The 13929-nt window shown below is 40.2% G+C and overlaps 1 protein-coding gene across 4 annotated transcripts in view; it reads left to right on the top strand.

The window, feature by feature from the left end:
- Positions 1-13929, top strand: part of LOC309653411 (centriole and centriolar satellite protein OFD1-like) — a 62361-nt gene that overhangs the window by 39873 nt on the left and 8559 nt on the right. For all 4 annotated transcript variants that reach the window (XR_014259144.1, XR_014259145.1, XR_014259146.1 and 1 more), the window contains 3 exons: positions 6051-6656; positions 7140-7260; positions 8405-8505. Coding sequence is in view for 1 of the 4 variants with exons in the window: in XM_082448023.1 (XP_082304149.1) it covers positions 6051-6656; positions 7140-7260; positions 8405-8505 (828 nt within the window). In the remaining 3 variants the exon portion in view is untranslated. The remainder of the gene's footprint in view (positions 1-6050; positions 6657-7139; positions 7261-8404; positions 8506-13929) is intronic.

Genomic DNA, 13929 nt, shown 5'->3' with positions numbered 1-13929 from the left:
ACTAATTGACTGTAGGTGTGTGGGTTTATTTCTGGCCTCTTTATTCTGTTCCATTGATCCATATGTCTGTTTTTGTGCCAGTACCATGCCGTTTTGATTACTGTAGCTTTGTAGTATTGTCTGAAGTCTGGGAGGGTATTGCCTCCGGCTTTGTGTTTTTGCCTTAGGATTGCTTTAGCAATTCTGGATCTTTTATGGTTCCATATAAATTTTAGGATTATTCTAGTTCTGTGAAAAATGTCATGGGTCATTTGACAAGGATCACATTAAATCTGTAGATTGCTTTGGGTAGTATGGCCATTTTAACAACATTCTTCCAATCCAAGACCATGGGATATCATTCTATTTCTTTGAATCATCTTCAGTTTTCTTTACATAATTCTCAGCATATAAGTCTTTCACCTCCTTGGTCAGGTTCATTCCTAAGTATTTTATTTTTTGAGGTGTGATTTTGAAAGGTATTGTGTTTTTACATTCCCTGTCTGATATTTCATTGTTAGTGTAAAGAAATGCAACAGATTTCTGTCTGTTAATCTTGTATCCTGCTGCATTGCTGAATTCGTTTTATCAGTTCTAGTAGTTTTTGTGTAGCGTCTTTAGGGTTTTCTGTATATAGTATCATGTCATCTGCATGTAGTGACAATTTTACCTCTTCCCTTTCAATTTGGATACCTTTTATTTCTTTGTCTTGTCTGATTGCTGTGGCTAAGACTTTTAGTACTATGTTGAATGGAAGGGATGAGATTGGGCATCCTTGAGTTGGTCCAGATTTTAGCAGGAAGGCTTTCAGCTTTTCACTGTTGAGTATTACACTGGCTGTGGGTTTGTCATAAATAGCTTTTATTATGTTGAGACACGCTCCCTCTATACCCAGTTCGGTGAGAGTTTTTATCATGAATGGGTGTTAAATGTTGTCAGATGCTTTTTCTGCATCTATTGAGATGATCATGTGGTTTTTGTCTTTTCTTTTGTTGATGTGGTATGTCACATTGATTGATTTGTGTATGTTGAACCATCCTTGTGAAGTTGGGATGAACCCCACTTGGTTGTGGTGTATGATCTTTTTTATGTGTTGCTGGATTCGGTTTGCTAATAGTTTGTTGAGGATTTTTGCATCTGCATGCATCAAAGATATTTTCCTTCTTGGTGGTGTCTTTGTCTGGTTTAGGTGTCAGGGTGATGGTGGCTTCATAGAATGTCTTTGGGAGTGTTCCCTCCTCCTCAAGTTTTTGGAAGAGTTTGAGAAGAATCAATATAAGGTCTTTTTTGTATGTTTGGTAGAATTTACGTGTGAAGCCATCTGGTCCTGGATTTTTGTTTGTAGGGAGTTTTTTGACTACAGATTCTATTTCACTTCTAGTATTGGTCTGTTCAAATTATTTATTTCTTCTTTATCCCATTTTGGTGGGCTATATGTTTCTAGAAAGTTGTCCATTTCTCTAGGTTGTCAAATTTGTTAGCATATTAATTGTTCATAATATTCCCTTAGGGTTTTTTGTATTTCTGTGGTATTGGTTGTTATATCTCCTTTTTCACTTCTTTATTTTGTTTATTTGGATTCTCTCTCTTTTCTTCTTGGTGAGCCTGGCCAGAGGTTTGTCCATCTTGTTTACCCTTTCAAAGAACCAGTTTTTGGTTTTATTGAGTTTTTCTATTTTTTTAAATCTCTATTTTATTTATTTGCTCTTTCATCTTTATTATTTGCTTCCTTCTGCTGACTTCGGGTTTTGTTTGTTCTTCTTTTTCTAATTTTTTAAAGTGGTAGGTTAGGTTTTTTATTTGACATTTTTCTCGGTTTTTTTTTTTTTTTTGAGGAAGGCCTGTATCGCTATGAACTTCCATCTAAGAACTGCTTTTGCTATGTCCCATAGATTTTTTTATGGTTTTGTTTTCATTGTCATTTGTCTCGAGGTATTTTTTAATTTCCTCTTTGATTTCATCATTGATCCATTGCTTTTTTTGTAGCATGTTGTTTAGTCTCCATGTAATCATTTTTTCTCATTTCTTTTTCTGTGGTTGATTTCTAGTTTCATGCCATTGTAAAAGATTCTTGAGATAATCAGAAAAGATTCTTGAGATAATCTCTGTACTCTTAAATTTGTTGAGGCTTTTTTTTGTGCCCTAGTATGTGGTCAATCCTAGAGAATGTTGCATGTGCATGTGCACTTGTGAAGAATGTGTATTCTGGTTTTCTTTTTGTTTTGTTTTGGATGTAGTGTTCTGAAACTGTCAGTTAAGTCTAACTGTTCTGTCGTGTTGTTTAGTATCTCTGCTGCCTTACTGACTTTTTTTTGTCTACAAGATCTGTCCATTGATGTGAGTGGGATGTTAAAGTCTTCTACTATTATTGTATTCTTGTCAGTTTCTCCCTTTATGTCTGTTAGTATTTGTTTTATGTATTTGGGTCCTCCTGTATTAGTGCATATATGTTGATGTCTGTAAAATCCTTTTCTTGTATTGATCCTTTTATCATTGTATAGTGTCCTCCTTTATCTTTCTTTATGGCCTTTGTTTTAAAGTCTATTTTGTCTGATGTGAGTATTGCAACCCCTGCTTTCTTGTCATTTCCGTTTGAATGAAATATCTTTTTACATACCCTCACTTTCAATCTGTGTGTGTCCTTTGTCCTAAAGTGGGTCTCTTGTAGTCAGCCTATTGTAGGCTCTTGTTTTCTTTTTAATCCAATCTGCCACTTTGTGTCTTTTGATTGGAGCATTCAGTCTGTTTATATTTAAGATGATTATTGATAGATATGTAGTTATTGCAATTTTAAGCCTTGTCTTCCCATTTATTTTATATTTGTCCATTTGTTTTTGTTTTTCTTTGTGTGGTTTGATGATTGTCTTTTGTATGCTTATGTTCTCTTGTTTTTGTTTTTTGTGAATCTGTTGTATGTTTTTGATTTGTGGTTACCCTGTTTTCAAGTATGTTAACCCCATTCTGTATCTGGTTGCCTTAGACTGGCAGCCATATAGGCTGAAACGCATTCTAGGAAGTGAAAAAATAATCTACATTTTCTTAATCTCCTCCCCCACATTTTAAGATTTTGATGTCCTCTATTACATCTTTATGTTCATTCTTTTGCTGTTCATTGTGATTATCATCATTTCACAGAAATTTTTTGATTCTTTCTTAATCTGTGTACTGGCTTATTTAGTTGATTTGCTTTTTTCCTTTTTTCTATTTAGAGAAGACCTTTCAATGTTTCCTTTAGGATAGGTTTAGTGTTGCTGTATTCTTTTAGTTTTCACTTGTCTGAGAAATTCTTAATCTCTCCTTGTATTCTAAATGATAATTTTGCTGGGTAGAGGATTCTAGGTTGCAGATTTTTCCCTTTGAGGACTTTGAATCAATCTCTCATGGGCTTCCCTGGTGGCGCAGTGGTTGAGAATGTGCCTGCCAATGCAGGGGACACGGTTTTGAGCCCTGGTCTGGGAAGATCCCACATGCCTCAGAGCAACTAGGCCCATGAGCCACAACTACTGAGCCTGCGCGTCTGGAGCCTGTTCTCTGCAACAAGAGAGGCTGTGATAGAGGCCCATGCACCGCGATGAAGAGTGGCCCCCCCACTTGCCGCAACTAGAGAAAGCTCTCGCACAGAAACGAAGACCCAACACAGCCAAAAATAAATAAATAAATAAATAAATAAAGGAGTTCCTTTAAAAAAAAATCTCTCTCCACTGCCTTCTGGCCTGCAGTGTTTGTGTAGAGAAGTCAGCTGATAGCTTTATGGGGGTTCCCTTGTAATTAACTCCTTGTTTTTCTCTTGCTGCTGTTAGCATCTTCTCTTTAACTTTTACCATTTTTATTATAATATGTCTTGCTATAGGTCTCTTTAGGTTTATGTTGTTTGAGACCCTCTGTGCTTCCTGCACATGGATATCTGTTTACTTCTTGAGGTTTGAGAAGTTTTCAGCCATAGTTTCTTCAAATACATTTTTGATCCCCTTTTCTCTTTCTTCCACTTCTGGAATCCCTATTATGCATAGATTGGCATGCTTTATATTGCCTCATAGTTCTCTTATATTGGTTTCATTTTTTTTTTCATTTTGCTTTCTGTCTGATGTCCTGATTGGGTGATTTCCATTATTCTATCTTGCAGATCACTTATTCGTTCTTCTGCATTATTTGTTTTGTTGTGGCCATGTTGCACAGCTTGCGGGATCTTAGTTTCCTGACCAGGGATTGAACCTGCACCCTCGGCAGTGAAAGTGCGGTGTCCTAACCACTGCACCACCAGGGAATTGCCTGTTCTTTTGCATTATTCATTCTGCTATTCATTGCCTTTAGTTCAGTTTTCATCTCGGCAAATGAGTTTTCTAATTTTTCTCGGTTCCTCTTCATAGTTTCTAGTTCCTTTTTACAGTAATCTGCATTTTTGTCGATATCCTTTCTTAATTCCTTCAGTATTTTCCTTATCTCCTTTTTGAAATCGGTGTCTATTAAACTGAAGAGATCTGTTTCATTGTTTGTTCTTTTAGGGATATTTTCTTGGTCTTTTAACTGGGAGTGGTTCCTCTGCTTCTTCATTTTGCTTCTATTTCTCTTATTCTGTGAGTTCAGGAGAATCAGTTATCTACTGTGGTCTTAGAGGGCTATTTATATGTGGCATCATCCCTGTGTAGCGTCTGTGGGTTTAATATTTTTTTGGCATGAGAGCTGTTTTTAGTATGGATGCCTGTCTCCTCTTCCCTCAACGTGTGCTGCTCATTATCCCCTTGATAGAGGGGGTGTGCAGACGCGGCAGCTGCTGCCCAGTCCCGGAGTTCTCGGCAGCAGTGGGGTCTCGTGCACCCCTGGAGCACACAGTGGGAGCAGAGGCAGCTTGCAACTGCTCCAGGAGCCTGGGAGGGCAGCTGTGGTGGCTTGCGACCACTCCTGGAGTCTGGGAGGGCAGCGGTGGTGGCAGCTGGAGACTGCTCCTGTAGCTCGTGTAGGTGGTGTCCTGCTGCCTTAGAGCATGCACAGCGAAGAAGGCTGCAGTGGCGGGTCCCACCCCTCCCCTCGCGCACCCCCCAAACAGTGGCGCCTGGCTTCCTCTGCATACACCCTCAGGTGTGGTTGCATCAGACTTCAGCCCCTTCAGGCTGTTTGCACGCAGCCCACCCCAGTCCTCTCCCCGGGTCTGGTCTCCGAAGCGTGAGCTTCAGCACCCAGCCCCAGCCCACGCTGGCGGACGCACATCTCAGGCTGGGGATCACAGGGCGGTGGCACAGACCTTTTGTGCAAGTCTCTCTCCATCCTAGCTGCTGCAGACTGGTTGCTGCGTTCGCCTCCAAAGCTCTCTGTCTGTCCCGGCTGTTCTCCACGCCAGGGAAGGGACTTGCTGGGGTGCAGGAACCTGGCCTCTTGCACAGCTCCCTCCCAGGGTGCAGGTCCTGTCCTGCTTCCTTTCTCACTTTCTTTTTTTTTTCTTTTTTCTTTTGTCCTACCTGGTTGCATGGAGATTTTCTTGCTCTTTCAGGTGTCTGAGGTCTTCTGCTAGCGTTCAGTAGATATTCTGTGACAATCGTTCCACATGTAGATATATGTTTGATGTATTTGTGGGAGGAGGTGAACGTCATGTCCTATAGGTGGTCCTATTCCACCATCTTTTTTTTTTTTAAATTTATTTATTTATTTATGGCTGTGTTGGGTCTTCGTTTCTGTGTGAGGGCTTTCTCTAGTTGTGGCAAGTGGGGGCCACTCTTCATCGCGGTGCGCGGGCCTCTCACTATCGCGGCCTCTCTTGTTGCAGAGCACAGGCTCCAGACGCGCAGGCTCAGTAATTGTGGCTCACGGGCCTAGCCGCTCCGCGGCATGGGGGATCTTCCCAGACCAGGGCTCGAACCCGTGTCCCCTGCATTGGCACGCAGATTCTCAACCATTGCGCCACCAGGGAAGCCCCTATTCCACCATCTTGATGGCTCCCTCCACAAACTGTTTAATGTGCCAGTTTGCCCTTATTACTTTGATTTTTTAGAAAAGAAATTCTCAATATATTTTAATTTGATTCTCCACCTTTTCCCTTCCTGTCTCACACTGTCTGTCTGTTTGTATGTAACCCGTAGCTCTGGAGAACGAAGTGTACCGCAACACGAAGCAGTCTTTGTTAAATCACTCCATCAATGGGTTAATGAGTGGCAAGGAGGGACCTCGTGATGATGACATAAGCGGGGATTTCTTGAAAACTCCTCTGAGACAAGAGGAACTGATGGCAGGCCCAGTTATACCACAGATCCCCAGTTACCCAAATGCCAGCGTGGAGAGTAGTTCCCCCGATTCCGACCTTGAGTTTGTAGCCAATACCACGGCAAGGGTGAGAGAGCTGGAGCAAGAGGCCGAGCGCTTGGAAAAAGCTTTCCAAAACTACCATCGAAGGGTCAGTCAGTGCCCTGCCAAGAGCCCATCGGCAGCCAGGAGCCTGCCCTCCCTGCACCTGCTGAGAGCTCTCAAGAACGTTCCTGCACGTGCTCCTGAGAAGTGTGTTTTTGCAGAGGACAGAGTTGCCTCTCAGCAGCCTCTGTTGAATGCGCATAGAGGGGACGAGAGTGAGGTATCTGAGGTGCCAGGCAGCACAGCCTCAAGGTCACACAAGGACACGGCCTCCGGACGCCTCTCCTCCACTCCCCTCCCCAAAGCAAGGAGAAGCCTTGATAGTGAGATGTACCTGGAAGGTAAGCTACTGCCAGAGGGGTTGCGGGATGCTCTGGATGTGGGTGGGTTGGTCCTCATCGGGCCTCTCCTCCGAGTGAGAGCGCAGCCAGGACGGCAGCAGGTCGTGGGAGTCGGGCCCAGGAGAGCCCTGCCTTTGAACCGCGGGCTCCTGGGGAACCATGGCATCTCCCCCGAGTCACAGTTGCTGTGGGAGGCCATGGGATAGAGCATCAAGTGCCAGCGTTTTGCTTGGCGCAGAAAGGTGTTCAGAGACTGACAGTGGCTTTTCCTTGGCTGCGGGTTAGTTTCATGTGTTTCCTTGTTACCGCTGCAGTTTCATTCAGGTGCCTGAATTGTCCGTTCTATGGATCATTTACACATACTCCACTGTTTGCAAGGATGATAGAGTTCATTTTCAAAGCAATAGAACTCTTTAGAAACCACACTGCTGTCTTCTCCACACAATCTGTAACATGCTCACCCTGGTTCCTCCTGCCTTGTAGGGCTGGGCCAGTCCCCCGCCACTGTCCCTGGTCCCGACAGAACGCCGCAGCCTTCACCTACCGAGTCCAGGCACAGCCTTTCCGTGCACTCGCTCTCCAGCCCTGCAGGGCAGAAGGCCGGGTATGTACCACCTTCTGCCCAGCCTCTGCCAACGCTGGTTGCTGCCTACGATCTCAGTCATGGTGTGTTTGGGTCTTTTAGGTGATATTAAAGACTGTGTGGCAGTATAGAATTTGCAGTCAGATTGTGAGATGTGTGATCTTTGAGAATCATCTGAATTACCTGGGGGAAAAAAAGACTCCTTTTAGCAAATGAGTAATTTTTACTCATTTGCTAAACTTGATGTATAGAATATGTACTATGGTATTAATAAGCATTTGCATAGTTCCATGAATAGACTTGGTTTATAAAGATAAAACAGACATACAGACTGCAAAACCAAATAAATTGAGTGTAAACTTAAAATAGTTTCATACATCATTAAAAAGCCACAAATATTTAGGCATTTAAATATAAGCAAATAAGGTTCCACTTTGTAAATCATTGAAAGTGGTATTGGGTCCTAGGATATGATGGCTGGAGCAGGATGCGGTGGGTGTGTTGAGAAGCTCGGGGGAGGGAGGGGCAGGCTGGCATTCGAGTCACGTGGGGGGACTCCTGCCTGGGCCCAGTCCCCGTGGCAGGAGATTCTGACTCCTTCATTCTGGGCTCAGGCCTAGGCATCTATGTGTTGATGCAGTTCTACTGTACAGAGTTGAAAACTGCCACATGTGCCTGTCCTGGTCCTCAAGTATGTAATAGTTTTTATATCACTCCTTCTGTGCTAAAGCCAAGAGGAGAGGCAGGACACACATGGGCCGAGGTAGGGCACTGTGGTGTGTTGCATCTTCAGCTGGCTCACACTAAAGGTGTGCACAGCTTTTCAAAAACCTGTTTTCAAAAATTTTTTGTAGTTCTTTAAAAAAAAACAAAAAATTCCCTCCTAGGAGCAGCCTTGTTATCGTCTGTGAACAGTGGTAGTACCTACCTCACGGCATGAGGCGGTCTGGAGGAGTGACTGAGTTAAAGTGTATTAACTGTTTGGAATGACGCCTGGTGCGTGGAGAGCGCCCAGTGCACCGTAGCTCTTATTCTCTATGAGTCCACGAAAAATTAATTTTCTAAAACATTTTCTCGAGTCACAAAAGGCTTTTTCATCACCCTGTGCTCTTGTGTCTTACATTATTAAAGCTTCACATTCTTGAATTTTATTCTTCCCATCCAGACTTTATCAAAGACAAACAGAACTTCAAGACACAAGTGAATTTTCAAATCGGGACAAGCTAGCTTTTAAGGATCGTGAGGAATTTGAACCATCTTTTGAATGTAAGTTTAAATATTAATACTTGTTTTTGTAAGTTCAAAATGTAGAAAGTTAGTTTTGGTAAAACATACCCCTTGTTATAAACAACAAAGCAGTTACAAATTAGGCCATTTTTATTTTGTGATAAAACCACACGTACAGATATATAGTGCCTCGTTTTTGTATCACAAAGATTTTCAGGTTCTGATTTCCATTTATTAAAAATTTCAGGATAACTAATTGCAAAGTCAGAGCTAAGCCCATAAATGAATCCTTAATTTATGAAGTTTAGGATTGCCTCAGATTTAAAATACCTATTTAAATAGATTTAAATGACTTCTTAATTTTGCTTTTTTTTCCTCTTTTATGGAATGTGAAAAAGTTATTTTTTAAAAAATTATACTGATTGCATCAATTGCCTCAGATTTAGAAAACCCTTTCTTAGAGAGTGGAGGTAAAAGAGTATTAGCTTAAGAGTCTAGAAACTGGTGTCCTGACTTTGGCCCTGCCGTACACTGAAGCAGGAGGCTCCGAGGTAGAACAGTCTAAACTAAGGATGTAGAGTCAACCAGCTCTGAGGTTCTTTCCGGCTTGGCAAGTCTTGTGTTATTTTTGGTTATAGAAGCTTTATTCATGATAGCCAGAAACTTGAAACAACCCAGGTATCCTTCAATTAGTGAATGGTTAAACAAATGATGGCAAATCTATACCACGAACTACCACTCAGCAATTACATGAAACGGAGTATTGATACATGCAACAGTTTGCATGGATCTCCATGGAATTAGCTTAGTGAGAAAAATCAATCCCAAGATTACATACTGTAATAGCTTATATAACATTCTTTTTTTTAATTGAAGTACAATTGATGTACAATATTATATGTTACCATGTACAATATAGTGGTTCACAATTTTTAGAGGTTATACTCCATTTACAGTTATGGAATATTGGCTCTATTCCCTGTGTTATATTGGGAAGTCTTTTTTTTTTTTCTTATTGGAGTATAGTTGATTTGCAGTGTGGTGCTAATTTCTGCTGTACAGCAAAGTGACTCAGTTATACGCCTATATACATTTTTTTATATTCTTTTCCATCATAGTTTATCCCAGGAGATTGGATATAGTTCCCTGTGCATATAGTAGGACCTTGTTGTTTTATTCATTCTAAATGTCATAGTTTGCATCTACTAACCCCAAACTCCTAGTCCATCCCTCTCTCTCCCCCGTCTTCCCCTCGGCAGCCACAGGTCTGTTCTCTATGTCTGTGAGTCTGTTTCTGTTTCATAGATAGGTTCATTTGTGCCATATTTTAGACTCTACGTTCAAGTGATATCCTATGGAATTTGTCTTTCTCTTTCTGACGTACTTCACTTAGTATGATAATCTCTAGTTCCATCTGTGTTGCTGCAAATGGGATTATTTTGTTCTTTTTTATGGCTGAGTAGTATTCCATTGTGTATATGCACGACATCTTCTTCATCCATTCATCTTTCAATGGACATTTAGGTTGTTTCCTTGTCTTGGCTATTGTGAATAATGCTGCTATGAACATAGGGGTGCATGTATCTTTCTGGATTCGAGTTTTGTCTGGGTATATGCCCAGGAGTGGGATTGCTGGACCATATGGTAATTCTATTTTTAGCTTTCTAAGGAACTGCCATACTGTTTTCCATAGTGGCTGCAACAACTTACATTCCCACCAACAGTGTAGGAGAGTTGTTTGTTCTCCACACCCTCTCCAGCATTTATTATTTGTGGACTTTTTAATGATGGCCATTCTGAGTGGTGTGAGATGGTACCTCATTGTAGTTTTGATTTGCATTTCTCTGATAATTAGTGATGTTGAGCATCTTTTCTTTTTTTATAAATTATCCCAATATTTGATTCATTAAAATTTGATTCATTATAATTCATTAAAATTATAATTTACAAAATACTTCGATTTACATATTATTTGGTCTACCTGGTTCTAACCTTACTCTACTAAAATATGTTCTCAGCAAAATAGAGTGTTAAAACAGTCAAATAATGATATATCACTCCTCTGCTCAAAACCTTGTACTGGCTTCTCAAGTATCCCACTCAGATGAAAAGTCCAGGTCCTTACGCTGAGGTTAACAGTTCTGTCTGTGGTATTCACTCTCCCTGCAAATCTTCCCTTTTTGCCTATAAAGGGGTCTCAAGTTATCACCATTAGTATTACCCATTCAGTTCAGGGCCATTAAAACCAATTAAGTCATGGGACTTCCCCAGCGGTCCAGTGGTTAAGAGTCTGTGCTTCCAATGCAGGGGGCACAGGTTCCATCCCTGGTTGGGGAACTAAGAATCCCACTTGCTGTGGCCAAAATAAATAAATAAAACCAATTAAGTCAGGTGATCTGGAACATGCACTCTGGCCCTCTTGATCTAGTTCCCTTTACTTCTCAGATCTCAGCTTACTCTCCTGGCTCATTCAGTTTAGGCACCTGGGCTTCCTTGCTCTTTTCCCAACACTGTACCCTTTTTATATATTGTCACATTCAATTTGCTAAAGTTTTGTTAAGAATTTTTGCATCTAGAGCATCTTTTCTTTACTGGCCATGTGTATGTCTTTTTTTGAGAAATGTCTATTAAGGTCTTCAGCCCATTTTTTGATTGTGTTGTTTGTTCATTTGTTGTCGAGTTGTATGAGCTGTTTGTATATTTTGGAGATTAAGCCCTTGTTAGTCGCATCACTTGCAAATATTTTCTCCCATTCTGAGGGTTGTCTTTTTGTCTTGTTTATGATTTCCTTTGATGTGCAAAAGCTTATAAGTTTGATTAGGTCCCATTTGTTTATTTTTGTTTTTATTTCTGTTGCCTTGGGAGACTGACCTAAAAAATATTGTTACGATTTATGTCAGAAAATGTTTTCCCTAGGATTTTTCCTAGGATTTTTATGGTGTCATGTCTTATGTTTAAATCTTTAACCCATTTTGAGTTTATTTTTGTGTATGGTGAGATGGTGTGTTCTAAATTCATTAATTTACATGCAGCTGTCCAACTTTCCCAACGCCACTTGCTGAAGAGACTGTCTTTTTCCCATTGTATATTCTTTCCTTCTTTGTCCAAGATTGACCGTAAGTGTATGGGTTTGTTTCTGGGCTCTGTTCTGTTTCATTGATCCATATGTCTGTTTTGTGCCAGTACTATGCTGTTTTGATTACTGTAGCTTTGTAGTATTGTCTGAAGTCTGGGAGGGTAATGCCCCTGCCTTGTTTTTTTGCCCCAGGATTGCTTTGGCAATTCTGGGTCTTTTATGGTTCAGTATAAATTTGAGGATTATTTGTTCTAGTTCTGTGAAAAATGTTATGGGTCATTTGATAGGGATCGCATTAAATCTGTAGGTTGCTTTGGTTAATATGGCCATTTTAACAACACTCTTCCAATCCAAGAGCATGGGATATCTTTCTATTTCTTTGAATCCTCTTTAATTTCCTTATTTATGTTTTGTAGTTCTCAGTGTATAAGTCTTTCACCTCCTTGGTCATGTTTATTCCTCGGTGTTTTTGTTTTTTGGATTCTGGTGCAATTTTAAAAGGTATTTTTTTTTACATTCCCATTCTGTTATTTCATTGTTAGTGTAAAGAAATGCAACAGATTACCAAATGTTAATCTTGTATCCTGTTACTTAGCTGAATTCATTTATTAGATCTAGTAGTTTTTGTGTGGAGTCCTTAGGGTGTTCTATATATTGAATATAGTGTCATGTCATCTGCATATAGTGACCATTGTACCTCTTCGCTTCCAATTTGGATATCTTTTATTTCTTTGTCTTGTATGATTGCTGTGGCTAGGACTTTCAGTACTATGTTGAATAGAAGGGGTGAGATTGGGCATCCTTGAGTTGTTCCAGATTTTAGCAGGAAGGTTTTCAGCTTTTCACTGTTGAGTATTACATTGGCTGTGGGTTTGTCATAAATAGCTTTTATTATGTTGAGGCACGCTCCGTCTATACCCACTTTGGTGAGAGTTTTTATCATGAATGGATGTTGAATTTTGTCAGATGCTTTTTCTGCATCTATTGAGATGACCATGTGGTTTTTGTCTTTTCTTTTGTTTATGTGGTGTATCACATTGATTGATTTGCGTATGTTGAACCATCCTTGTGAAGTTGGGATGAATCCCACTTGGTCGTGGTGTATGATCTTTTTTATGTGTTGCTGGATTCGGTTTGCTAATAGTTTGTTGAGGACTTTTGCATCTGCATGCATCAAAGATATTTTCCTTCTTGGTGGTGTCTTTGTCTGGTTTAGGTGTCAGGGTGATGGTGGCTTCATAGAATGTCTTTGGGTGTGTTCCCTCCTCAAGTTTTTGGAAGAGTTTGAGAAGGATCAATATAAGGTCTTCTTTGTATGTTTGGTAGAATTTGCGTGTGAAGCCATCTGGTCCTGGACTTAACGTTTGTAGGAAGTTTTTTGACTACGGATTTCACTTCTAGTGATCGGTCTGTTCAAATGATTTATTGCTTCTTGATTCCATTTTGGTGGGCTGCATGTTTCTATAAAGTTGTCCGTTTCTTCTACGTTGTTGTATTTGTTGGCATATAATGTTCATAGTGTTGTCTTATGTATTTCTGAAGCATCAGTTGAGATATCTCCTTTTTCATTTTTTTATTTTGTTTATTTGGATTCTCTCTCTTCTCTTCTTGGTGAGCCTGGCCAAAGGTTTGTTAATTTTGTTTACCCTTTCAAAGAACCAGCTCTTGTTTTTACTGATTTTTTTCTATTGTTTTTTAAATATTTTATTCATTTCCTCCCTGATCTTTATTATTTCCTTCCTCTGCTGACTTTCAGTTTTGTTTGTTCTTTTTCTAATTCTTTTAGGTGGTATATTAGGTTATTTGAGATTTCTTTTTGTTTTTTGAGGAAAGCCTGTATCTCTATGAACTTCCTTCCAAGAACTGCTTTTGCTATGTCCCATAGATTTTGTATGGTTGTGTTTTCATTGCCATTTGTCTCAAGGTATTTTTGAATTTTTCTTTTTAAAAAAAATATTCGTTTATTAATTTATTTGGTTGCTCCAAGTCTTGGTTGCAGCACGTGACATCTTTGTTGCCGCATGTGGGATCTTCGTTGCAGCATGTGGGATCTTTAGTTGCGGTATGTGGGATCTAGTTCCCTGACCAGGGATCAAACCCAGGCCCCCTGCATTGGGCATGCAGAGTCATAACCACTGGACCACCAGGGAAGTCCCTAATTTTCTTTTTGATTTCCTCATTGACCCATTGGTTTTTTAGTAACATGTTGTTTAGTCTCTGTGTAATCGTTTTTTTCTCATTTCTTTTTCTGTGCTTGATTTCATGCTGTTGTGGTCAGAGAAGATGCTTGAAATAATTTCTGTATGCTTAAATTTGTTGAGGTTAGTTTTGTGCCCTAGTATGTGGTCAATCTTAGAGAATGGTCCATGTGCACTTGAAAAGAATTC

The sequence above is a fragment of the Balaenoptera physalus genome, assembly GCF_965194825.1.
Source record: "Balaenoptera physalus genome assembly, chromosome: Y".
Classification (NCBI taxonomy): Eukaryota; Metazoa; Chordata; class Mammalia; order Artiodactyla; family Balaenopteridae; genus Balaenoptera; species Balaenoptera physalus.
Note: the sequence above shows the minus strand (reverse complement) of the source record. Positions and strands in the feature narration are given on the sequence as shown.